Genomic DNA, 27,396 nt, shown 5'->3' on the forward strand with positions numbered 1-27,396 from the left:
TCTATTCATGTAATAAATATACAAATGTCAGCGAGATGGTAATCTGAATGAGAAATGCAGGAAAAGAAAAAAAGCGGTTATAATAATCGTCCAGTTTGACCCGGACAGACGTGTTCACCATAAGCGGTTTCCACTGTATTGAAATCCCTACTAATAAGTGAATGATTCGCTTATAGGACTTGTGGTGTCACGCAATCGTACATTTAGCACAGTGCATTCACTTTCTTCCACACAAATTCCTACTCACATATGCAGTTCAGCCTTTCACGAAGCACAGCAGGAATGCTAATATTAGCCTGGTTATTATTAACAACAGGTTCAATTTAATATGTTTCATCAAATTTGAACTGTGCTGCACTATACATCTCCTCACTGTAGCATTCTTTAACTCTCCAGGTGGGTGACTGGAGCTGCTGTTGTCAATGCCTTCTACTCCTCCAGCAAAAACCAAATAGGTATTTTCACACGAGAACACATTCATTTTCAAACATACGTGTTATGCTGTTATTCAACAGTCTACAATTTGTAAAGTTTTGTAAGAGTAAACCACTTTAATTTTTTCGGTTTCGCTGTCAGTGTTCCCTGCAGGTATCCTCCAACCACCTTTCTTCAGCAAAGGCCAGGCTAAATCTCTCAACTATGGTGGCATCGGCATGGTAATAGGTCACGAGATCACACATGGCTTTGATGACAATGGTATGATTTTCCACACTGCTGCTCTCTCTTCCTCTCAGAGGCAGTTTTGGAGATAATCGGTGTTTGAGCACAGAGATGCATCACAGTTTTTTTTTTCTTGATCAAATCCAACCAGCTGATGCTCCATGCATCTGGTCTCTTTTTAGGCCGTAACTATGATAAGGATGGTGACCTGAAGGACTGGTGGACACCAGACTCCACTCAGAGGTTCCTGGAGCTGTCAAAGTGCATTGTCGATCAGTATGGCAACTTCTCTTGGGACCTGGCCAATGGACTCAATGTATGTGTTGGTAGACAATCACAAGCTCTCTCCTTCTTCTTTTTTTTATAGAATTTACAGCAGATTTTTCTCTAATATTATCCTAAAACTTGCTCTTGTCTAATTTTTTTTTTCTTTCCTGTTACCTTTGCCATCTCTCATTTTTCTATCTTTCCCCCAGTTTTGCAGCCTCATCTCTTCTCTGCTTCAGGTGTCTTTAGTATTTTGTGTTGACATATCAACCCCTCCCCCTGTCTCTGTCTCTTCTCCTCTGTCCTATTGCTTTGAACAGTGGTTCTTTTATTCCATGGAAAAATTATTTCTTGTATCCAAAGAGTGATTTTTGGGATTTGCTGATATACATAGGAAAAATTACAATCTTTGTGTTTTCTCTCCTTATGTCCCCTCTCTAGTTAAATGGTAATAACACTCTTGGGGAGAACATTGCAGACAACGGAGGGATAAGGCAAGCATATCAGGTAATGAGTCTGCAAAACAAAGGAGGAAACTCAGTTCAAGAGCCCTGGTTTACAGAGGAGAGAAGAGGGGGTTTGGTCTGTGGTTTGGTATTGTCATCTGTTTGCTAATATTAATAGATGTGTTATTTTGCCAGGTCACTAACTGGCTCATTAGTTATTGAAAACACAAAAATGAAGGACAGGAAGTTGCTGCTGATTTCATCAGTTTTGACCAGAGGTGAACAGTGAAAGGATCATTCATAGATTTGACTGCAATGCAAGATAACAAATATTCTTATTTTAGATCAACCATTATGTCATGCAATTATTTCTTTTACAATACATTTCCCTTGACACCAAATATCTACCCAATCAGACGTCATTCCTTGCCAACAGCTGTCTCCAGCGGTGGAAAGCAACAGTAATGTCGACTCTTGTTTTGCATCTATCACTTCTTTTCATCTACTGAAGTGATAGATGCAAAACAAGAGTCGACATTACTGTTGCATGCTAACCAGCTAGCCCCAGCCCCACCTGTCTCGTAATACTTGCAGAAGTATAATAGCAGAAGTATAATATGGAATGCTTTTTGGTTATGTTTTTATAATAAGTAAAAACTGGGTTATATTGAGCCATTTAAGATATTTTTCCAGCGGGATAAGATGATAACAATTGTCTCATGTAGGCCTACAAGAACTACGCGAAGGAGCATGGAGAGGAGCCACCACTGCCTGGCATTGACCTTTCCCATGATCAACTTTTCTTCCTAAACTTTGCTCAGGTAGTGGATGGATGGATGGATGGATGGATGATAAATGGATGGATTACACTAATTGATGGATGATGGATAGATAAAGGGATGTTAAATCGATGAATGGATAATTTGATGGATAGATGCATGGACGGATGGAATGAAAGACTGGGTGAACGGATGGATGGATAATTGGAAACCGATTGCAAGATTTTGTGATGTAATAATTAATATTTTTGGTCTAATGCAGTACATTGTAACCTCTGTCTTTTGATCTCTTCTTCCTGAGCTTTGCATGGATAGATGAATGGTTGGATGACTGGATGGTTGGGTTGAACAATAAATGGATGGATGGATGAATAAATGGATGGATGCATGATTCGATGAGTGGGTGGATTGATGAATTCATGGATGACAGATAGACGGACCATTGGCTGGTTGAATGGACAGATGGATGACTGTTAGAGGGTTGGATGGATGGAGGGATGGATGGATGAAAAACCTGAAACAGTGCAGTATATTTGAAGCAATCCTAATCACTTTCTTTTTTAGGTGTGGTGTGGAACACACAGACCAGAGCAAGCTGTTAATTCCATTAAAGTAGATGTACACAGTCCAGGGAAGTTCAGGTAAATTCAAACCAACAATATTTCCTTAACATCAGTCAGCTATGTGCTTTGGGCAAAGGGCAGGATACAAATTACAGTGGTAGCTCACATTTTGAGACCTTGACAAAATGGCATGTCATGTAAATTTCAAGTAACATTGTAATAGAACAACTTTAACCCCAACCAACAATCACCATTGGATGTCTCACAGGGTACTGGGCTCCCTTCAGAATTTCCCAGAATTTGCCAAAGCATTCAACTGCAACAAGGGCAACTACATGGTCCCAGACAACATCTGCCGTGTGTGGTGATCCACAGACCTCTAGGAAGGGGGACTGTTCTGATGTGGGTCGTCCCTGTCCCCCGTGCAGTACCTCTCCCCTTTGATTGCTGGAGCACTCGTGGTTGGCTACAGGGAAGTGACAACTCCCCTTGGCTCTTTACTGGATGGACCAGGGCTGGTGGACTGACACTGCAGTATGCACTTCCTCCGAGGACAACAGCGGACTGTTCCCTCACGGACAGACGGAGAACTGTCTCTCCGATTCTGATACTGTAGTTCATTCAATCAGTCTGATTATTCTGCTACTCACTGGATACAATCACTCCTCGTGTTTTATTTTTCTCTTCATTTTCATCTTGTTTTACTCATCATTTGTGAGTTTGCCAATGTGTATGTGAGTGTGTGTGTGTGAGTTTGTTTCAGTCAAAATACTGTAAAAGTAGTTGGCAAGAGAGGGGCAGACAGACAAATGTGCTCAAACCCACTGGCATATGAATACACCAAGCACCCACTCACACTCATACACATGGAACAGGGCTGAAGCACTGTACTGTATGTGGGACTGAGCTGTATGCCTCTCATAAAACCTCAGCTGGTTTCAGCCTTCATCTACACATTGGCACACTCTACAATGTACTTGTATTGTACTCTTTGTTAATACTTAGAACTAGATTAGGTAAATTATTACAGAAAATCAGAATTTATTTTGTTGAATAGACCAGTAAGTATTTAATCGTGATCACATATTACACAATACTGTTCATTTAATGTTAATGACTTAACTGCAGTTGACAGGCAGCTGCTGTTCATTAGCAGTATGTCAAATAAACCAAAAGGAATTTTTTTGCCATTAAGATGACAGCTGGTCATGAATCATTGAGCTGACAATCGACAGACACCGGACCCTTTTTATATGTTCACTGAGCCTTCTGTGTGTTTCTGTATGGATGTATGTCTCAATGTGTTTTCCAGTCTTTGCAAGTCATTATGATCGCTGTCTATCGGTTTGTCAAGCAAATTGGTATGCCTTACATTATCTGTTGTGCTACTGTGTGTGAGAATAGAGAGACTACTTTGTCTTTTTTGCTTTCTTGCCAAGGGTTAGATGAGAAGACCCATGCTCTCTTGCATGTATGCTAAAGCCAAGAGCCAGTTACCTTAGCTTAGCATAAAGACTGGAAACAGCTAGCCTGACTCTGGCCAAAGGGGGGAAAAAAAAGTTTTCTACCAGCACCTCTAAAGCTCACTAATCAACACCTTGCACCCTGTTTGCTTAATCAGTATAAAAACCAAAGTGTAGAAACACCTTCATGGAGTCTCTGCTAGGTACATGGCCACCTAACAGTAATTACAAGACTCCAGGACTTGGAGTTTTTACACTTAAATCTTTGTGTCTATGCGTTGAAAAACCAAAACTTAACGTGTTAATTTGTGAGCTTTAAATGTGCTGTGTTGATTGGTAATTATTTTCTATTCTTTTTTTTCTGCTTTTTTAACCTTTGGACAGAGCCGTGCTAGCTGTTTCAGTCTTTATGCTAACCTAAGATAACCTTCTCCTGGCTTTATATTTAATGGATATGAGAGTGGTATTCGATCAAACTCCACCTCGAGTAAGTGAATAAGCTTATTTCAAAAAATGTTGAACTATTCTTATAAGAAAGCTGATTTCTGTTTGATCTTGGTCTAATCACATGAAGTGCGCTGTTTTACCCATCTTTTCGTTTAATGATTCTTTTACACACTGAAGCAGAAGTCAGTTGGCACATGATAATATAATTAAGCTCTTAAAGGGATCGTTATCTTATCTATTTTAAAACGGAGTCTATGCTGGAGCCTAATGAACTTTGCAAAAGTGCATGCATTTTTATGAATGCTGAAGGTTTTATGAAGTCAGTGAATTCCAATTCACTGTTTTATATGGCTTTATTTTCTACATACAAAATGTATCTGAAGCTGTGATACAAGGTTGTTAATTGTGGAAAATTTTGCCTTTACCTTTTTATATAGAAATTAGTGCAATGAATGATGTGCTATGATCATGCAGACCACTTCTTTAGACTGTATACAACATACTCCATGTTCAGCCTTTATGCATTGTTGTTTCCTTTTTTTTTGTTGTCATCATTGTTTGTGCAAACTTTCTGTCTCTCTGTCACTGTCGCTCACTCCCTCAGGCTTTCTTTCTTTTTGCGTCTCTCACACACTCCACCTGTAGAAAGACAGATATACCTCAGTTGCCTGTATTTAGATACTTTATAATAATGACTGATAATCATCTTGAGGAGCATTTTTTTCTTTCAAAATAAATCTTTAAATAACACACTGAGTCTGCAGGCAAGTTGTGCTACAATGTTTGTGTGTTTAATTGTGTGTATGTGCTGCTTTAGCATCAGGCTTCAGCATATATGCATACTCTTAAATTTGATTAAATGTTAGGTAATATCTTAAGTTTAGGTGGCTATTTTTGGCTGACAGCCTCTGTTGGCCTCATTCTTTTGGACTTTGGAGACATTACATATAGAGATGTTATAGAAATGTTCTACATCAAAGCAGAAATTCAGCAGCATTTTCGTTTTGCCTTTTACTTAGAATGCAGTCTGAGATGTTCTTAGAAGAAGGTTGAACTATAGAAGGACATTCCTCCGTTCTGTTTCACTCGTACAGTATTGTTGATGTGAGGGAAATATTAGGAATATGGGGCTTTATTTTTATTTTTCTAATTCCATAGAGAGGGAAAAAAAAGTTAATTTAAATGCAACATTAGCCAGAACTCTTTCCCCACTAAGTGGACCTATACGCATTGGGAGAGTAGGGGCTAATGTATGAAGTTAGTCAAAGGCACAATGCAAACAAATGAATGTGCAATATCTGTATGGCTGCTCCCAAGCTACCTACTGGTAAATATGCCCCATGCTGCAGTGAACATGCAAACACATTTCCTGGCACCAGGGTGGCTTGTTCCCAGGCTGAACCTGGAGATTCTAACAGTCAGGGGGAAAAAAAAAAGAAAACTTCAAGAAGTTTGGAAGTTAAAGAGAGCCAAATAGAATTATAACATACAAGACTTATAGGACAGGGGTGCCAGGAAGGAGCACCAGAAATATGGCCAAACTTTGAAACAAAGTGTCAAAAATATCTTGAGGAATGGGGAGCATAGCAGGGTCCAGAGCCAACACACACTTGTGCAAATATACAAAAGTAAAGTCGGAAAGTTCATGACCTTTTTTTGATTTATTTCTTCACTTTTAAAAGATTTCACCAAAATGTATAAACTGGTACCTATTAGTGGTTTATGGCAAACCGTTTCAATAAACGATTCTTGTGTGAATACTCTACCTCTGATCGGTGGAGCTGACCAAAGGCATTTGTTGGGATTAGCTCAACATTCCACAAAATGTCACCAAAGGTGAGAGACTGCATTTCTTAAACATTTTTCCAAATGTTTATTTGGTGCTTTCTCTCTCTGACACTCATTCAAGTAATGTTTTCAGCTGAATATCAGTTGCAATTGCTTATTTAATGCCTGGCTTCCCCTTTTGCTCTCACTGACTGGTAGCACTTGACTGAAGATTCACACCACCCACTTTCCTCGTGCTCTCACCCTCCCTGTCACTAGCAGTTATGCTAGCTAACATCACAGCTAACATTACAACACCTCAGCATGTTCCTGGGAGGCTGAGCAGAGTGTTTTGCACTTTGAACACTTTAGCCCGTTGATGTTTTATCCTGAAGTAACACAGAGCATGGGGGATGTTTGTAATTTTAAACTTAATAAGAATGAGAAAAGTGACCTGATTGAACATATACAGTCCAAAAGTCTGAGACCAATGTGTAAGTGGTCTCGGACTTTTTGACCCCACTGTATGTCAATTGAAAAAAACATAATTAATACTCATGCACCTTAAACCTTTCATCTTGAAGATCGTTTTTTGAAAGAAACTCATGCTAGACCTTCTTTTGTCCTTGCTCTCAATTCAAAGTTGTGCTCCTCTCGGTTGCCCTCTAGTCATAAAACAACTCAGTTTTCCTTCATGTGCCCTTTGGGCGACCCTAACAGTGGGTCCAGTGGTATGTATGTGTGTGGGGGGTGGGCAAGCAGCCTCAGGAATGCATGTCAGTGTGTGTTTGGCAGTGCTTGGGGCAGTGTGTGGTGTCTGAGCTGTGTGAAAGTGTGCACACACACCGCCTGCACACCTTAGAGAACGTGCACAAAAGCAAATGTGCATACACACATATACACGTGCAAATTATGCGGTGCATGCAAGCGATAAAGTCTTTCAGGTAATTAGAGTGGGCACTGTGCTGTTGCACACTTGATTTGAAAAGAGCTCTTATTGTGAAGCGCATTCTCACTGTGCCCTTATTGTTAACGGCCACTGATAACCACCTGTTCTAATTTTAAAGAGGCTGGATTTTTTATGTAAATAGTTGAAATTGCCACAGTTTTGACACCAATACTCTTTCTGGCATTGGTATAAAAGATAAATAATGTTTCTCTCCTATGCCCTTTTAAAAGTCTCACTATTATTGGTGCTCTTGATTTAATACATAAATTAAGTGACTTCTTCCATTTAAAAGCACATCGCTCATATCAAGTGATTGCACAGGCAGCAAAAGAATACAGTACACGTTTTAATGTGTCTGTTTTGACATCTGTCAAGGATATATGCCTTTCAATAGAAATGGCACCCTGCACGCCTAGTGGTATGCCTGTCAGACACGCTGTACTCTAGCAATGTAATGAAACCACAAGTAAAACAGTGACCCTCAAAGATTCAACACTTACACTAGAAATGCGGAAATTTATCAGTGAACATTCAAGTCACTGAATCAAATACCTTTACAAGATATAAACATTACAGTCATGACTAACGATAGATCGTTTCATAATGTTTCCATTAATGGCCACCTTGCCTCTATAACTTGTTCTAGAAACTACAAATTTAACTTGATCTCTCTGGGAATATACACCTTATATCTTCCGTCTGAGCCTTCATAAAGGTGTTTCGCTCACTCCGTGATTAATGTAAAAGAGCGACATCCTGTGGTTGTTCAACATATCCATGCTGTTCAGCCGAGGCTGTGGTGATTGACTTAAGACTAGACAAAAGTTTACTTTCATCAAAAATATAAGATCCAGTTTCCTTTAAGGTTTACAGATTATTTTGTTTCTTCAAATAGAAAATATAAAACCTGCTGTTGTTTTCTGCATTGGATCTCATTTCTTCTTCACAGGTTAGGCTCTGTTGGTTTGCTCAAATGCACTTTGAGACACAGGTTCTAGTGCAGACCGAGAAAGTCATTCATGCTTTTTTTTCTAATCACATTTTGACAAGGCTACTGCAGTGCACTTATTCTTTTCTTCTTCTTATTTAATCATGCAGTACTTCAGCATATTTCAGCTTCTCTCCCACAGAAAAAGGGGCATTCATCCTTCAAGTCCCAACAATTACAGCTATAATCCAAGAATTTTAGTTTTATATAATAGTTTTAGTTAATCCCAACAACATTTATCTCAAAACCCAGTCTTCATTGAGGGTATTGTAAAATTAAAGAGACTGGTGTCATTAAAGTAACAATTGATCGTCTTTTAGCAGTAGACAGGTAAAAGGATCAGTTTCATTACTTTTACATTTGAATGCACTCCATGACACTGTAGACCATGCAATTTTAATTAAACTACTTCAAGTTCGAGACTGGCATGAAAGTCACAGCACTTAATTGGTTCGGCTGATATAAGACATATTCTGTCACAATGGGAAATGCCATTTACTTCTTGACTTGCAGTACTCTGTGGGGCTTCTCTTTGTTTCAGGCTTTTTTTTGCTTTCCAATTCAATGGTCTCATTAGACCAAATAATCCATAAACACAGTAGTTACCTATTTTCTTGCATTGTTATGCACTTTTGATTACCCAGATACACTAGACTCAAATGGTAAGTATATCATAGAGGTTTAAACTAGCAGACGTTTGGGAGAATTCAGCTTTTCTAAAGAGAGTCATGCAATCTTTTTTCTCCAGTTACAGTGGGGTCCAAAAGTCTGAGACCACAAAAGTGTTATCAGACTTTTGGACCCCACTGTAAATCATCTGAGGAAAGTAATCGTGAAATTTGTGAAGTCTGTAACTGTTTGCAATTCTTACATCAACTTGTTGCTTTCATATCTTTATCTTGTTTAAATTTTAGCAGCTCTGTACTTACACAACAAGATCACATTACTCCAATTGTGGTTTTCAGTATCTGAATTTATTTTTGATATTTATTTTTTGATTTCTTTTAAAGCACAGCTGGATCTTGCCTAAAGCTACTGTTTTTACAAACTTGGGAATTCCCTATGAGTCAGTGAACAGCATCAGATTCACATGCAGGGCCCTTTTTGTGGACCTGGCTATAACCTCAACACCCCTGGGCTTCTAAACAACCTGCCTTAGGCCAGACTGTTCCTATGCTATGCCTACAAACACTACTACTGGTACTGCTAATTATGCTACTCCTATAATATTGCTACTACTATTATAAACAATAGTATATTTTTATAGCATACATTCTATTAAATTTCCCTTGTTAAAACTATTTAACAAGGTGTAAATGCACAAATTACAGTTATTATTACTACTGCATTACTTCTATTAACTTTGTTGTTGTTTGGCATGGTTTAAACATTTTGTGGCACCCATTAGCCTCATTTTAGGATGGAACATCTGTCACTGTCCTAATCACATATTTTCAACAAATGACTGAATTCCACTGAGCAAGCAGCAGAGCAATAAACATGTAATCTAAATAGCAGACACACAGCGTTAATGTACCACACCTGGCAGACCTCTTATTACAGAGTACCATGCGGTGTACCTGCATAATGATCTATTTGAGGAGAGAAATGCCAAATTGAGGCTGGCTGCGAGAGTTGGGAGGGGCGCGTGTCTTGACAAGTGGCAGTGTGAAGTAGTGTTCTTCTGTTATTTAAATAAACAGATTGGGCATGTTAACAGCGTAAACACACAATTATGGTACTAGCTATGAACAACCTGATGCTAGTGGCTTGCCAAAAAGTAGTCTGTGTGTGCGCGTATATGTGTGTGTGTGTGTGTGTGTGTGTGTGTGTGTTTAATACAAGCTTGTGCTCTACGTGCATGTGTATGACTGACTGTATTTGTTATCATGTTTTCCTGCATGTGTGCAAGTGTTTATGCATCTGGTGTGTGCGTCTCTGCTAACCTAGAGACACACACACACGCTGTCTATGCTGTGGTACAGAAAGCTTCCATCTCTACCCCGTTACCCTGTCAGACTGATGTTTGCATCTGGTGCACATGTCCAACATAACACCAAGGGTATAGGCTTATTTAGTCTGTGCAGGCTTATAAGGCTTACACCTCCTGCTTACTGGAAAGTGGATGGGGCACAATTTGCTGTAACAACCTGACAATCTAATTCCCTGTTATTAAATGCAGATTTCAAAATGCTCCTTAGCTGACAGCGCTACTTTTACAGATTTGGGGGCTCAGTTGTAATGGCAACTTATGAGCTGACATGTCAAGCAAACGGGAGTTGTTTGATTGCTTCTAGCTGAAATCCAAATACTGGCTGGAATCTTTGAGGTTGGCGTGAATTTGGCTTTCATCTTGACTTCAGTAATCTGCCAAAAGCAAAAGTGTTCATCAAATCCTCACGTTTGATAATCCAAATTAGCAAAATGTTCCCCAAGGCCCTCTCAGCACATAACAATTAAGTGTTTAAGAAGGTACAGCTCCCCACCCAATTTTCTTTCCATTGTTTTACTTTTCACATCCTATGAGCGCTTGGGACTACTCAAATTGAAAAAGATAGACTTGTGGTAGCCATGGCAACGGCATTGCCAGTCCTAATACCCAATATTTTTGATGCCCAGCTGTGTGAAATGAATACACAAAGAAACAGATGCGCAAACACATGCACACACACACTCAGGTATATCCATTACTCTTGGTTACAAAATGTTGTGTTTTTTTTTCTCCTTGTTCTGTTGAGTGAAGTGCAGCAGCCTGAATACAAAAAAAACTGAAATGTATCACATCTGACATTGTTGATAGAAAAAGCTGGGTTTTTTTAATGGTAGAGTTAATGGATTTCAATCTGAGATGTTTAAAAGAGTTATAATTCACAGTGTACAGAAGATTATAGTATGATGTATTAAACTGAAGATGAGAAAACCACAGAAATATGTTATTTGATTAAATTGTAACAGGATGGACAATTACTCATGTCAAAGGAAACTTCACCACTAGACCCTGGCGGAGATCCAATACAATCTTTTGCTAACTTTTATAACAGCGTTGCCACATGTCTGCCAAAATAGCTAAGTATCCAATAGAAAATTTATATCAAAATATAGAGACAGATGATCTTTTCATCCCTGTGTCCCTGGGTAGAAGAACTTCATTTCTGTGATGAAATCAATTTTTTCCTCGCATACCTCTTTTCTGCCAAAGAAAGAAAATCCAAATCCATTTGTGTAACTCAAACACAGACAGATGCTGCAGCCTGCCTGGTAAATTTTGAAAGATGAACAGATGAGCAATATTTACATAATTTTTTTTATTTATTCTTTTTTTTACATGCTTACTATACACTGACTGAATGGAGGGTGAAAACTAAAGTGGAATGAACACACACTATTTACTGGTCGATTAATTTAAACTGGTCTGATATTGGAGGTACTCTGTGTTTTTATTTTAGAGCTTTCAGGAATAAATTCATTTTCCTGCAAATGTAAATGTCTACACAAAGGTCCATGACAATCTATTCAATAGTTAGATATTGATCAAAGTGGTGGACTCACCATCATGGCAGTAATACATTCAAATACTTCATGAGCGTTTTTTTTCAGCCATTCATCCGTTTAGGCATGTACAGACACATCTTTAAATTTGAAGGACATACTATATTGCTCATACACTGATAAATGTATATACAAGAATTTCACAGTCTTCAAAGATGGCGTCATGTACCCAAGCAAAATGAAGACAAAGTAGACAACTGCTCTGCAACCGACAATCCATCCTATCATCAGCAGAGCAGGGAAGACTGTCTGGGATGAAGCTGATGTACACACAATTAGAGAGACAAATGCAGAAACAATAACAAAGTGTTGGAAGGGTGTGGAAAGATTTACAGAATTCAACTCTGGCTCATTTCATGTCTCAATTTTCTGGGTGGAATGTGGGTCTCTTACCTCTCTTGTTCATGGTCGCTCTAATCTTTTTGTTGTGATAGGTGCATTGCCAGGCTCCGTGCTGTGAAGAGTTGACGCTGGCATCCAGCAGGGCAGGGCGAAACGAATCTGGTTGACTTGGATTTAAATCCATTGGTCCCACCTATCTTTAACCTGTTCCCCTCTCTTCAGCAGTCACAAAAAGCATTATATTACTGACAGAAAATTAAATTGTTTCCACATCTTTTGGAGGTGAGGCCATTCCCATTATATACTTTTCTCTCTGTACCTGGTCCCAGCTGTGCTGGTCCCAGAGCTCGTCTTCCTGTATCCCCCTGGAGGAGCTGCTGCAGCTGGGGCAGGCAACTTTGTCTCTAGAGGCTGCTCTGGGTCTTTTTCATTTAGGTCTATAGGTAATTTGGGTCAATAACAAATAAAATTCATTTTAGTGAACAGTATCTGATCAAAACTCACTTTTATGAGGGCATGACTTAACTGTTTTATATGAATTGGCGCACCACCATTTGTGTTTTGTAGTAAGTAGGTAGGTAGATAAAGGTTTATTCGTAACAAAGGTTATAAAGAGCTTAACAATAAAAGAATAATCAAGATATTAAAAATCAAAGGAAAACAACTGAATTCATAAAATGAAATATCAGCAAAAATAAATAAATGCGTAAACAGATAAAGACATAAACAGATAAATAATTTTAAAAAAGCAGGCAAAAGCAAGGGAGTATAGGTACGTTTAGGATTTTGATTTTCTTATTAAATTTCAGCTCGATTGGATAATATACTATAAAGGGGTAAATTATTCCAAGGTTTTGGAGCAAAGACAGCAAATGCTTGGTGTCCTTTTATTTTCAGTTGAGCTTTGGGAATTTCCAGTAAAGACTGGAAGAAGACTTAGGGTCAAACTTTACAGGAATTGTTAGAGGCTATGAGTAATATGCTTATTCGCTTTCTTGCTAAGAGTGAGATGAGAGTATTGATACCAAACGCATAGGTGGTTACAGCCAGCAGCCAGTTAGCTTATCTTAGCACAAAGACTGTTCAACAATAATAAAGTCGACCTACCAGCACCTCTCAAAAACACTAATTAACGCGGGATGTCTTTTTTGTTTAATCCATACAAAAACCAAAGTCCAAAATCAAGTTTCGGATTTACAGTATGTACATTACTTCCCATAAAACCACAACTCGTTGCTTATCAGATTTTGACTCCAGCTTCACACTGAAAATGCAAATATGAGAGTGTTACCAATGTTCTCATCTAACTTTCGACAAGAAAGCAAATAAGACTTTTCCCAGAAATGTACAAATAGTATATTTCCTAAACTATGTCTTTAAAGGTTAGGAAGAGGGCAAACAAGAGGAGAGGAGTGGAGCAGTAATTAAGTAATTAAGAACCAACAAAGGCTGAAGGAGAAGGAAGAGAGAGATCAGCTGGTTTAGAAAGTGGAGAGCACAGGAAGAATGACAGAAAGGGAAGAAGGGGAGAACAGAAAAGAGTGGACACTCGTGGTGTAATTGGATGAACACTTGTCACTGAGAGGGCCTGCTCCTGAAAATGACAGCTCCTTCTTTCTCCCTCCAATCCCTCTTATCTTTAATTGGCCTCTCTCATCTATTCCTCCTGATAATTGTACATCTACACAAGCACCCTCACATGCCCACATATAGCCCATCATCAGTATGGTGACATTTGAGAGATATGGGATCTAATTGATTGTATGATTACATGGAATTACCAAACCCCTGTTATCGCTGAAGCATATCGTTGTTGATGACTATCAAAAATCCAAAATGTACTCATGTGTTTTCGATAATCTTTCAAAAAGTCCAGTTATGATAGAAAAGCAGTTTCTCATACCATTAGCTACAGTGTCTCATATTAAGGTAAGAGAAACTGTTGCATCATCTGTTTTGAAACAGCTATCCCAGGCGATCTCAATGAAACACCTGGGTTTTCCTCCATTACTGTATTACTGTACCTTGTATTCTCTCCCCTCAATAACAAACTAATTTTCTCTTCCTGCTAAGCCAGAATCTGATGCTCCTCCCTTGTGGCAGCGATTTCTGTATATCAGATGCATCATCTTCCTCTTCCTTCCTTTGGGGTGGCGAGAGGTGACCCGCAACCACTGCTGCTCAGAGCAAGTATCCCACCGAGTTTTTGAGTTGAGGTATGAGTTTGTGTTTTGAGTACAAAATAGATTGTAACACTTCACTTGCAAAATATATTGGTTTGCTCTCTGTTTCGTCAACAGAAATGAAAGGTCACAAATTCTCTCCATAGGACTTAGTGCTTTTATTTTTTGGCTCTTGCTACATTCATCACTTTTATCAGGCTGTATGTACACGGTTATGTCTCATGTTAACTAACTGATGCTGATTGTACTTTGTCCTTCATTTGGATCTCCCTCACTGCAGTCCTATCTTCCAAGTGATGCATATCTGTGCTCTGCTCCTCTGGTCCCTTGCTGGGACGATCCAGGAGGTTTATGGAGGAGAGCCCTGCCAATTGATGGTAAAGTCTATTCCAGGTAGTGTTTACAAGGCAGGAGATGTAGTGATCGGGGGCCTGTTCCCGGTTCATGTGAGGGCACCACAGCCTGAGTTGGATTTTCAGAGTCAGAAAGTTAATGTGTCCTGTGAAATGTAAGATTTTTTAGAACTGAATATTTTCTTTTCTTGAACAACTCGATTTGTAATCTTGATTTCTGATGTTCATCTTTCTTGCTATTATTTTCATGTTTGCAGTTTTAACCAGCGAGCTTATCGCTGGCTTCAGGTCATGATCTTTGCAGTGGAGGAAATTAATAATAACCCAAATCTCCTGCCCAATTTCACCCTTGGCTATCTGGCAGCTGATACTTGCCTGGCAGAGAGCACCACTCTGTTAGCAGCCATGGCTATGGTAACTGGAACGGAAGTTCATCTGGCAAACTCAGAATGTGAATCTGTGCCGACAGTGCCAGTTATTGTTGGTGATACACGCACTTCATCCTCTATTGTTGTGGCAAACACCCTTGGGGTGTTTGATATACCCATGGTGAGGATAATTGATGTGTTGCAAACATAATGACGATCCATGTGCTTGTTAGCTTTGTTGCGAATCGCATCTAATACTGTTTTACAACACCATATGTTTCTTTGCTGTCACATTTCTGTTTGAATTGTGCAGTGTTACACTGCTGCCTCACAGGAAGAAGTTCATGGGTCCCCAGTAGGTCTAACTTTGGCCCATGTTCAGTTTCCAAGTTCTCTCTGAGTTAATGAGGGTTTCTTCTGGCTGCTCCTGTACTTTTCCAAATCAAAGTAATGAATGTTAGATATTATAGATGCTCTTGCAATTGCACTTGACAGAAGCACCAGCTTGGGTCAAACGCAGAGGATAAAGTTTCTCTTTGGGACTACTTAAGTATAACAACTCAACTTATATGTCTACTTTTGTTTTTCATATTCACTGTCACTCTCCTAGTCGATCTCTAAATGTGTAATATTCTTCACTCTTTTTATTGACAGGTGAGCTACTTAGCCTCCTGTGTGTGCTTGAGTGACAAGAGGAGGTATCCGCTGTTCTTCCGTACAATGCCCAGCGATGCTGCACAAGCACAGGCCATGGCTGAGCTGCTGCGTCTGATGGGGTGGTCTTGGGTGGGGCTCGTGTCTGCGGATGATGATTTTGGCAGATTTGGGATTCAGATGTTAATGGATGCACTCAGGGGAAGTGAAGTGTGTGTTGCCTACCATGAAGTCATTCCAAAGGTACTGTAATGCCTCATTTTGAAAGTGTCACTACATGTCCCCTCTCTTTCTTTTTTCATTTTCTCTCTTACTAATTTGTCTCTTTCTTACCATGTGCAGTTCTCTCTGTGTTTCCTAATATACATCCTATTCATTCCAAGGTCTATTCAAAGACGACAGTGCAAAGGATTGTTGAAACCATCCAGAAATCCACTGCCAGAGCTGTGGTAACATTTCTTATAGATCAGGATGCAAAGGTTATTTAATTACTAAAGCTGTAAGCTGTAATTTTCATATTATTTAGAAATACAGACATTATGAATACTAAATGCAACTACCCTGGTGCATGATACACCTCTGCTTCTCATCTTTTTGTCAGGCTTTGTTGGAGCAAGTGATCCACAAGAACGTAACAGATAAGCAGTGGATTGCTAATGATGCTTGGGTTACATATGGCCCTGTCTCAGTTCCTCACAACATTCCCTCATTGGCTGGAACAATAGGATTTGCTCTGCGGAAGGCTGATATCCCTGGGCTGGGAGCCTTTCTGGCTCGCATTAATCCCAGCCTGAGTTCAACTGATTCTGACCCTTTCTTGAGGGAGCTCTGGGATACATTGTTTGGATGCTCTCTTAGTGCTGGACTGGGAGGGACACCGTGCTCAGGCTTAGAGGTCATAGGTGAAGAAAAACGGATGGAAAAAGAGACAAAATCTTTCAATCATTTCAAAACATTATTCCAAAGGGGTTTTTTTTCCCCCAATTTTTAATTTCACTTGTGATATCTTTTTAATGTCTTTTAAATTGAAATGTATTTATTTATTTGCTTATCTATTCTCTGTGATGGGTCACTCCTAGGCATTGGGGAGAGTTTGTACACAGATGTGTCTCAGCTAAGAATCACTTATAATGTCTACAAGGCTGTGTACGCTATCGCTCATGCAATAAAAGACATGCTGGCTTGTGAACCTGGAAAAGGTCCCTTCCTGGAAGGCCAGTGTCCTGATGTCTTGCGGCTGCAGCCAGTACAAGTAAGTGAAATTTTTGTACAATCTTTGGATGCCACGGATGTTATCATTTCAAGAAATGACATGAAACAACCTTTTTCTCTGTCAGATAGCCCACTACTTGCGACAAGTGAACTTTACAACACCTTTGAAGGAATGGATGAACTTTGATGAGAACGGAGACCCGCCTGCTTCATTCGATATCATCAACTGGCACGTGACAGCTCAAGGGACAATAGAGTTTGTCACTGTTGGCCATTTTGTGTCCTCTCAGGGGTTGAATTTTCATATTGATATGGACAGAGTGGTGTGGGGAGGAGGCAACAGACATAAGGTGTCTAATTTTACTGTTTTTTTTCCATCAGTAGTCTCTCTTTTAGTTACCCAGAAAGTCACTTTGTGAGTGTCTCTACTTCTGAATCCTCAGTATATACCTGTTCCTAGGTGCCTGTGTCTGTTTGTAGCAGTCCTTGTCCACCTGGTACAAGGAAAGCTGTGCAGAAAGGGAGACCTGTATGCTGCTTTGACTGTCTGCCTTGTGCTGAGGGAGAAATTAGCAGCAAAACAGGTAATTTGGAGGGTGAATTTTATTTGTTTGACTAATTCATATTAATGACTAAAGCTCTTCTTCCACTGCATGTAAGCAATCACTTCTAAAATAATGTGTGACCACCACTTGTAGACCCAGTGTTTTCTAACAACTCTATGGAGGCTGTTTTTCTTCTCAAATTTTCTTGCCATTCATGATAGGCAACAGTGATTAATTCAGTAGTACACTTCAAAATGGCTTAAATTCCTCATATTAAGATTAAGGTGGAATGGGAACGCAATAGCTAATTTTATATAATAAAACCAGAACAAACCAAGACCAATTTGAAGCCTCTTAATACTGTTTATGCTCCTCAGTAATAATTAAGGGCTTTAAAAACTTAATCCAAGTCTTATTTAAGGATTCTACGTTCTAATCTTGCAGATTGTGGGAAATTAAAAGGACTTTTGAGGAAACTGTGCATAGATTTTTTTTAAATATCAAGGAGTATTGGTCTGCTAGTGATTGTATCTGTAATTCCTGAACAACCCAAAAATCTGAAAATCATCACTACTACTACCACTACTGCTACTACTACTTCTACTACTACTACCACTAATAATAATAATAATTTTGTTTAAACACACAAATGATCTTCAAATTTTCCAAATCTCCACTTATGGCAGGTTTTGTCCACTTCTCTTCATATTTTCTGAGAGAGGGTCATTAAGCATAAGATTTTAACTCTAATGGATATATTATTTAATAAAAGGAAAAGACTGAACACATCTGCTATCTCCCTTTCTCGTGCGATCTCTCTCTCTTTGTCTCTACTTAGGATCTCTAGAGTGTATTCGGTGTCCTGAGCGTTTCTGGTCCAACTCAAACCACACATTCTGCATTCCCCAGCAGGTGGATTTCCTTTCTTACAGTGACACCATGGGAATTGTCCTCTCCATCGTCTCAGCTGTTGGGGCAGCACTGACAGCTGCCGCATTTGCCACCTTCCTTTACCACCGACACACACCACTGGTAAAGCATAGCAGTATCCCAGATGATGCTAAATCACATTTTGAAGAGTGTTACGTTGTAGTTTCATGATGCTAAGAGAATAAAGGTGTACTTATAGTGCAGTTCCCTGAAATTGAAATTATAATATAAATGATAATATTCAACACCATGCTGTAATTTCTCCCTGTGTGTCCTTATTTCCAAATCCCTCCCCTGCTTTAAGGTGCGAGCCAACAACTCAGAGGTGAGCTTCATGCTCCTGCTGTCACTCAAGTTATGCTTCTTATGTGCGCTGGCTTTCATTGGACAGCCAGTGCCTTGGTCCTGTATGTTGAGACATACGCTGTTTGGAATCAGCTTTGTGCTGTGTATCTCCTGCCTGCTGAGCCGCACCTTGGTGGTCCTGGTGGCCTTTCGTTCCACACTGCCGGGGGAAAACCTGATGCGTTTTGTTGGTCCTGCTCAGCAGAGGTTGGGCATCTCCATCTGCACCCTGGTACAGGTGATTCTGTTTATAACACATATCAGATCTAATGTTATTCATTCCTTTTGGGATTCTTGTATGATATCCTGTTTTTCACACCCCACCTCCATATAAGGACAGGGTCAGATACAGATAAAGTTTTAATGACTTGTTCAGGGTCCTGTAGGTTCCGAACTGCTTTCTGGTCATGATTTGGATACCCTCCTATGATCTCTCCCCGGGTTTTCATTTTCTTCGTATTCTAAACATATATCCCTCTCCATTTCCTGACCCAACCTTACTTTTCCAGGTGCTGATTTGTGTGCTTTGGCTGACCCTGGCTCCTCCTCAGCCTACAGAAAGAGACATCACGGACAACTGGGGACCCAAGATCATTCTCGAATGTGCTATGGGCTCTGTGGTGGGCTTCTCACTTGTTCTGGTTTACATTGGCCTGTTGGCCTGTCTTTGCCTCTTCCTGGCCTTCCTAGCAAGGAAACTCCCTGACAACTTTAATGAAGCCAAACTGATCACCTTCAGCATGCTGATCTTCTGTACTGTCTGGGTGGCCTTTGTGCCTGCCTATGTTAGCTCTCCTGGGAAGTATACTGTTGCAGTGGAGATTTTTGCAATCCTGGCCTCAAGTTATGGCCTTCTGTTCTGTATCTTTGCCCCAAAGTGTTTTATTATACTTCTGAGGCCTGAGAAAAACACCAAAAAACATCTGATGGCCAGGTAGGTCAATAGATAAGGGTATAAAGGCTCTAAAATGGAATTTGAAAACAGTTCTATACTTTTCAGAACCGTATGGTGTCTATCAAGACATATGGAATAATAAACAATTAAAAATACAATTATAATAATAATACTAAAGCAGCAAATAATAATAATTCTTGAAATTTAATTACTTTCACTTCTGATCTAAGATATAAAATGTTGCTGTCAAATGTACTGCAGAAAAACTATTTGCATTTGTATTGTATGTCTACATAAATGGAAATAAACATTTCATCATACTATTAGGTCATGAGTTAGTGTGGTTCCAACCTGAAAGCCCATTATAAACATTCACTCATCAGACAGTGGATGTGCGAGTGTTTGTGTTGTACACTGTGAGAATTGTCTGCTCTTACATATATTATCCAGTGTGGGAAATGCTGTATTGCTGTCTCCGGACTGCATTCAAATTTCTTATCTTTCCTCTCATTTTAGAAGACCCAAATGTGGATCTGGCACCTAATTAGATTAGCATAGTGACTAATACCATATTAAAAAAAAGGCCATCATCAGTACAGCTCCTTCAATTTCAGGGAATTTTTGAGACCCTCTAATCATTTTTTAGCTTGTATAATGTAGGCAACCACGTGGGCCCCAGTGAATGGTGCTATTATGGCAGAGACCATTAGTTTCTGGTGCAGTTTCTATGGTGCCCATCTCCAATATGACACTGGCTCTAACTACATCATAGAAAGAAAGTTTGAGCAAAAGCTACTTGAAAAGAGTTGGTTTCAAGAGGGAAAAATGACAAAATGCCAGGATTATGGTGAAAGAGCTGCCATCATCATGAAAAGAATATTTTGCTCATAGTATAAATCTGAGCCAGACGTGTATCATTCACTCAACACTATAGCCTTATATAATAATTATGCAAGTTCACTGATATGAACACTCACCCTACTCCTTTAAAACTCTTTTCTGTAATGCTACATCGTGTCCTCTAATACTCTTATCGATAAACCTGGTAGATTTACAAAAGGTGGAGAAGATAGCAGTAACACTGATTCTCACAATAAAATGCAATGGCCCAACACATGCAGTAAATGGCTATTAATGATTTTCAGGCTGCTACAGTTATTGATTCAACTTTATGTTAATCTTTGAAGCAGTTTGTAGGGTTTTTACATAACTAGCAGTTATTTGTATTTTGCCTAATGTTGGTAAGGGTTTCTTCCTTGTGAATTCTCTCTACTTTCTCAAAACAGACTATTAAACTGAAAATAACACTTTTGATGTTGACAGAACAAACTAATCATTACAGAGTGTACCAAAGTGATGTTTACTGCAAGGTTGCTGAACTTTGTTGTACTGTGTTTGTATTTTTTCACCCGTATATCTCTGTAGCCTAATCACTACTAACACCTCCTTACAGACTGATATATAATAACGCAATTTTATATTCATGACACAGTATTTTGTATTACTTAGCTAACCTCTGTTTTAGTGGGGTAAACCCTCATTTGTCCCTGCGGCATGTTTTTTGTCATTAAAGGGAAACATCTGGTCAATTTTTGCCTCAAAACAAAAAAAAAAAAAGAAAACTACCGATGACAAGTTTGAATAAATAGCTGTAAGCAAGTAGAATTCATGCCTTCATTACAGCTTTCAGTTTCCCTCCTGTTTTTATCTCTACACTGTCACGTCTGAACATATCCTCTTTCAGTATGTCTTGGAACAGATTTCTATGAATGGTCATATTCTCTACAATCACTCACTCTTTTAATATATTTTTCACAGCCATGACACGCTTCTTTTCATGTCTGCATGCCTGTAATTTGATGGCCCAAATTAATTATTTAACCCTCCAGTGGAGATGGTCTATTCTGGCTTCCTTAATTAAGTCAACCAAATATTACAATGATCTGAAGGATTGTTCTTTGAAATGAAACAGAGACAGGCCATACACTATGAGGAAAAATCAATCCACTGTCTAATACTGTCCTGTAATAAATGTAAATCGAGTAATACAGCGTGTATAAAAGACTGCTGTCCATCTGCCCCACCCGACACCTTTGCCCCTGCCTGTTCCTGATAGATGTCAGAGACCTGACATTTCTCGAGCTTTCAATTTATTCCTCTGCCTTGGGAGGAACAAGAAATCAATCAGTGGCGGATAATCAATGTTAGCCTGAGAGCAGCTGTGGAGAGTCAGAAAAATGTCTGACATTTTAGTTTGTTATTGTAGGGAACAGCCAGGCGTGATGCTCAAATGTAAAGGCCTCTGGAGTATGAGGATTTAATTGACCAATGACAGCAGGGATCTCCACTAAGCATACCTCAGAGACCCTGGGCCTCATCATTCTATCTCAGGTCAAATCAGCATGGACACTGCTGCCAAATCCCATTCAGATCTAGCACTGGGCTGTCCTTCACATTCACCCTGAGGATATCAAAGGAGTGTCATGTAACTGGAAAAATAAAATCATTTAATCCTAGAAAAATATGGGTTTTCATGCTTTTTTTGAACTGCTGTCTATGACAATGATTGAAGTCTTCAACTGGGTGGTAGTTTTTTTTTTTTTAGGGGGTCATAGGGGGTTCATAGGATACATTACCTCTTGATGATATTGTAGTATTGCTTCTGTGATTATACTTCCCGTCTTTATTTCTACACCACTCACCAAATTTAGTAATAAAGATAAAGTAGGTCTTTCACTACTCCAAAGGTAAGAATTTACAGCAATATGTGTGTGAATATGAATGAAATAAATGAAATGAAGACATCGGGGAAAGTTGTTGGTAAGCATAAAGGTATTTGACAGCATGGTTGTGCATTTCCTGATGGGGCATAATGACAGAGGGGAGCACTGACAGCACACTACTACCATCTGGTGGTAAAATTTAATTGGTCATATTCAAGGACAGGAGGTTTTTAAGGCTTTGTGTCTGCCACCACTTGTATACATGTTTTTTTACACTTTGAACTGAAGTGAGTTTTTTATTCATCTGGAAAAGAGCAAGTAAAAGAACTGCATAAAATGTGAATGGAATGAACATATTCTCCTAAAATTTGTCAATGGCAACTTTGGACATCAAGTGTTTCCTAGTGTTCTTTTCTGGCCTCAGCAGGATTATGTAGCACTTTGGTGCAAAGATGCAGCCCAGCAGTCCATAACTGGAGGCCAAGATGGCAAACACCTCTGTGACTGTGGAGTACTTCCCTGGAGAGGTGATGTAGGCGGGAACAAAGGCGACCCACACGGCACAAAAAATGAGCATGCTGAAGGTGATGAGTCTGGCCTCGTTGAAGTTGTCCGGGAGTGTCCTTGCAAGGAAGGCCAAAACAAGACAGAGGCTGGCCAGCAAGCCAATGTAGCCCAGAACCAGAGCAAATGCTATGGGTGAACCTTCATCACACAAGAGAATGACAATTGCACTCTCGCGTGGTATCAGTTGGCGTGGAGTGGGGGGAGCAACAACCAGCCACACTGTACAGATGATTACCTGAATAAATAGAAATGTCTTTTTTCAAACATTTGAATAAATCCTCTAATTATCCAAAACGCATAAATAGTTAGAAGTCCTTACCTGGACCAGTGTACAAAAGATAATGATTGTTTTTTGCTGTTTTGGCCCAAACCATTTCATGATATTTCTGCCTGGAAGTGCAGCCTTGAAGGCCATTAGTACCACTATAGTTTTCCCCAGAATACAAGAAATACAGAGGACAAAGGTGATCCCAAATGCTGTGTGGCGTAACATGCAGGACCACTGAGAAGGCTGGCCAATGAAGGTCAGAGAACATAGGAAACACAGAGTCAAGGAGAAAAGCAGCAGGAAGCTCAGCTCAGAGTTGTTGGCCCGGACAATGGGGGTGGTTCTGTGACAGGAGAATATGAAGACCACAACGCAGGTGCAGAAGGAGCCAATAAGGGAAATAGCTGTCAGGGTGATGCCCATAGTGTCGCTAAAGGAGAGGAACTCCACCTCTTTGGGGATACAGGCAGTCCTCTCAGCACTGGACCAGAACTCAGGCAGGCAGCGCACACACTCTATGGCATCTAAAGGAAAGACAAGAAGGCTTTAGCTGCTATACTGTGGCTTTTCCACTTCAACTGTACAGTAAGTCAGATTCTAAAACAGGGTGTGGGCAAACAGTCTTTCCTCACCAGTCTGATTGCTAATCTCCCCAGCTGTACAAACCACACAATCATGGCAACACATAGGGAAGTTAGGTCTGATTGCCTTCCGGGTACCTGGGGGACAAATGCTGCTGCATACTGACAGGGGAACCTAAGCAAAAGAGGAAGCACATACTACTCTGGTCACAACTCAGTCACATAATGAAAATATTATTGCACAAACTGCAAGTCACAAGACATTGTTTTATTCTATTGTGATCCCTACTTTGGTTTGATTGCCATTCCATACAATGTTGTTTTCCTGGATCTGGAGGGTTTTTTTTCCGGCAATCTCATCAAATTTGCCAATAGTGACAAACTCCATTTCTCCATTTGGTCTCAGCTGCCAGTTAATCAGGTCATACATGGCTGCAGGTTCGCCATTCTCATCAAACTTGGTTTCATCACCAAATATATTCAAGTATTCCACCTGTTTTAAGTAATGAAGCAGCTAAGAGAAAAAGGTGCTTATGATCATATTGTAGAATTACCAAAATCTATAAATTTAAGCATTAGCATGCATTACTATAACTTTTGTTAATCTAGACTCGATTAGAGAACATATGGGATGGTACCTGCCATGGCTGTATATTGCCTGCATCTGGACAGGCCTGTAGAGGAAATGGCCCTTTTCCTTTCACACAGCTTCTCATAGCCTTGAGCGCATGGACAAAGGCATACACTGCCTTATAGACATTGTAGGAAATCCTTAGCTGTGAAACATCTGAATAGATATTCGTCACACTCCCCAGCTCTTCTGCTCCAGAGCATGGAGGTTTACCCTCAACACTATGTTCTTGACTTTCGGCCTGCAAACCCAGGCTGCACTGAAACACGTCTTCCCAGAAAGGTATCAAGAAGGGATCTTGAAGGGCATCTGGGGTCGTGGGATGCAAGCGAAGCAGAAAGTCTTGCAATCCAGGAATGTTCGCTTGCCGAATGGCCAATCCCATAGAGCCCTGGAGGATGTGGTGGTACTTTTTGGGGGTGGAGAGGACGGCAGCCGTACTCCATGCCTCACTAGCCAGCCACTGTATCCCAGTGAGCCCCTCTCTAAATTCAAGAGACATGTAGATGCCATTTTTGCATTGACAAACACATCAGACATTAGCCAAAGTGAGCTTGTATCATATTATAAATAACATAGTATTGTGAAAGATTCTTAACATCTGAAAGTATCATGCCTTAGTGCTTCATCAAACAAGGCTGCTGCATCTTGTTCCACAGCAAAGACTAGAATCACCCGAGCCCCAGATGAGCGGATCTTGGAAACAATAGATGAAATTGCAGTCTGTGCTCGGTTCTTAGGGATAATCTCTTGGAGGGCAACACAAGCACCTAACTTTCTAACCTAAGAGAGCAAGACAGGAGATACATGACATTTTAATTCATATTATGTTTACAGTGTTTAATAAGTTAAACATTAAAAAAAAACAAAATGGGAATTTATTATGATTAAATTCTTTATTTATAAGTGTATGACCCACCTTATCTGCAAAAATATTTGCCCCACCACGGCCATAATCATCATCCCCTGCAATCACACCCACCCAAGTCCAGCCAAGATGCTTAACAAGTTGTACTAGTGCATCCACCTAGAAGAAGACAGAGAAAGTAAAAGAGAGAGACAGAGATTGATTTATATTGTGTCAGAAATGAAAATATGGACATGCTTTTGTTTGTGTAGATCTTGTGTAATCTTTCAGATTGTCCGCTGCCACTAACCTGGAAGAAGTCACTGGGCATGGTCCTTAAAAAGGCAGGAAACTCATTTTTGTCACTGAGACAGGCACAGCTGGAGAAATAACTAACCTGAATGGGAGAAAACATACACGGTAATTTAATAAAACAATGTCCAATGTCCGACATTAAAACTTTTTTAACTCAGTTGGTTGGACTTAACTCACCGTACTCAAAGCTTAAAGCCACCATGTGTTGAATTTGACTGTTGACTTTTAAAAGTCAACAAGAAATGTTGTGGCAAAAAGCAATTGACACTGCTATCTCTACCCTGCCCAGTGGCTTTAAAACAGATTAAATGCAAATGACTAGTACACAATTATTGAGTATCTCTGACTTATTTACCTGTGGCACATGGAAGACTCCTAGGAGACGGGCTACAACGAGAGACTGAGTAGAGCCTCCATCCCCTATAACTGCTGGTACGGTGCCATGACAGGTGCCTTTACTCTCTCCTTCAAACCCTGAACCCTTTTCCATCCCCATTAATTCCAAGGCAGCCTTCAGAGCCTGATGGGGTGTGCTGCATGAATCATAGATCTTATAGCCCAGTGTGATGTTGGGAAGAAGTCTGCCATCTCTGTTGATCTCCTCGATGGCAAAGATCATAGTTTGCATCCAACGGAATGTCCTAAAGTTAAATCTGGAAAAAGAGGCAAAGATGTCTTGAAAGCAAATTTTGAAGCAATCTTAATTTTCAAGACAACACAAAGCTCTGTAAAAAGGAATTTTATATCACTCACGAGCATGGATGCACTGAACTTTGGAAGCAGGATTTGTTCCATATTAAATTACAGTTGTTTCATCACAACTTTGCAGCTCCAGCAATTTGAGGACTTGCTAAAAACAGCTTACCTGGTGCATTGTGTGGGAGGAGGCTTAGAGGTGAAGGAAAGACTGGGCTCCACCACCATGTCATGAAGGGAAAAGAGTCCCCCCAAGGTAATGTCACCCTTTTTCTCTAGCACAGGCAGGGGCATAGAACCTGGGATTATCTTACATTGTTGGCTCTGGTCTTGGGGGGCGTTGTAGGAAAAAGTCCCACACCACAGGAGACCCAAAAGCAAAAACTCATTCCTTCTCAGTGAAAGATTGTGCTGTGCTGTTCTCATCCAAAAATGATTCATCCTTTCTTTGAGCTATGCCACCATATACCTTTGATACCAAAAATATGCCTGTTCAAGTAAAAGATATTTGGACAAACCAATACAAACATCAAATAATGAGCCCAATAAGTATCCCATTAGAGGACAAAGCACCAAACAATTGGTCAGTTGTCAGTAAAGCTCAAGAACTAGTACACAGAAAATAATAACTCATGAGTCCATTCAGATAAGCACGGTGTCTACAGAACTTTAGACGTACAAAATCACTAGTAAAGTCAATACAGGTAAATAATCTTAAACTAAAAAAAAAAAAAGAGTAAAAAGCATCTCATCAGCATAAGCTGTTATAAAGCCTTTTTTTTCATCCAAGTTCATTAAACACTTTCAGAGTGCTGCAACTTCGCTACATTAACAGAGCACAGACAAGCTATCCAATCTTTATAGTGTCAAGTAAGAGATGCTACCCTGTAGCCTATATATGCTTCCTACCCCATATCACAACTGTGAAGTTAACCTTATTTCTCCTGGGCTTCTGATCAATGGAAAAGAACCCCCAGTTCCACAGTAAGTAACAACAACAACAAGGAAATGGAATGAGCACTTGAGTAAAATGGAAAAAGACAGGAGCTGTGTCATGTCACAA

General features: G+C 39.8%; 3 protein-coding genes across 6 annotated transcripts in view; 2 read left to right on the top strand and 1 right to left on the bottom strand.

The window, feature by feature from the left end:
- The window catches only part of LOC120792438 (neprilysin-like), a 31,011-nt gene extending 25,630 nt beyond the window's left edge, over positions 1 to 5,381 (top strand). For 3 of the 4 annotated variants that reach the window (XM_040131619.1, XM_040131621.1, XM_040131620.1), the window contains exons 17-23: positions 397 to 455; positions 577 to 696; positions 843 to 976; positions 1,369 to 1,434; positions 2,099 to 2,194; positions 2,717 to 2,793; positions 2,984 to 5,381. In XM_040131619.1, coding sequence (XP_039987553.1) covers positions 397 to 455; positions 577 to 696; positions 843 to 976; positions 1,369 to 1,434; positions 2,099 to 2,194; positions 2,717 to 2,793; positions 2,984 to 3,083 — 652 coding nt within the window. In that variant the 3' untranslated portion in view covers positions 3,084 to 5,381. Of the gene's footprint in view, positions 1 to 396; positions 456 to 576; positions 697 to 842; positions 977 to 1,368; positions 1,435 to 2,098; positions 2,195 to 2,716; positions 2,794 to 2,983 lie in introns of those variants that run through there. The other variant, XM_040131622.1, reaches the window with a different exon arrangement.
- A 9,423-nt stretch (positions 5,382 to 14,804) lies between these two features.
- Positions 14,805 to 19,748, top strand: LOC120791774 (extracellular calcium-sensing receptor-like). Its single transcript, XM_040130438.1, has 11 exons — positions 14,805 to 14,911; positions 15,014 to 15,305; positions 15,779 to 16,021; positions 16,162 to 16,257; positions 16,380 to 16,680; positions 16,858 to 17,030; positions 17,116 to 17,340; positions 17,451 to 17,574; positions 18,374 to 18,567; positions 18,770 to 19,048; positions 19,320 to 19,748. Exons 2-11 carry the CDS (start codon positions 15,048 to 15,050, stop codon positions 19,746 to 19,748), a joined length of 2,322 nt encoding a protein of 773 aa, XP_039986372.1. The 5' UTR covers positions 14,805 to 14,911; positions 15,014 to 15,047.
- A 3,041-nt stretch (positions 19,749 to 22,789) lies between these two features.
- LOC120791771 (extracellular calcium-sensing receptor-like) lies at positions 22,790 to 26,678 on the bottom strand. The gene is made up of 10 exons (XM_040130436.1): positions 26,503 to 26,678; positions 25,993 to 26,290; positions 25,633 to 25,719; positions 25,395 to 25,502; positions 25,092 to 25,258; positions 24,483 to 24,960; positions 24,134 to 24,358; positions 23,896 to 24,019; positions 23,315 to 23,787; positions 22,790 to 23,230 (listed from the first exon to the last, which is right to left on the bottom strand). Exons 1-10 carry the CDS (start codon positions 26,625 to 26,627, stop codon positions 22,790 to 22,792), a joined length of 2,526 nt encoding a protein of 841 aa, XP_039986370.1. The 5' UTR covers positions 26,628 to 26,678.
- Positions 26,679 to 27,396: the final 718 nt, after the last annotated feature.

The sequence above is a fragment of the Xiphias gladius genome, chromosome 7 (assembly GCF_016859285.1).
Source record: "Xiphias gladius isolate SHS-SW01 ecotype Sanya breed wild chromosome 7, ASM1685928v1, whole genome shotgun sequence".
In the NCBI taxonomy this organism is placed as follows: domain Eukaryota; kingdom Metazoa; phylum Chordata; class Actinopteri; order Istiophoriformes; family Xiphiidae; genus Xiphias; species Xiphias gladius.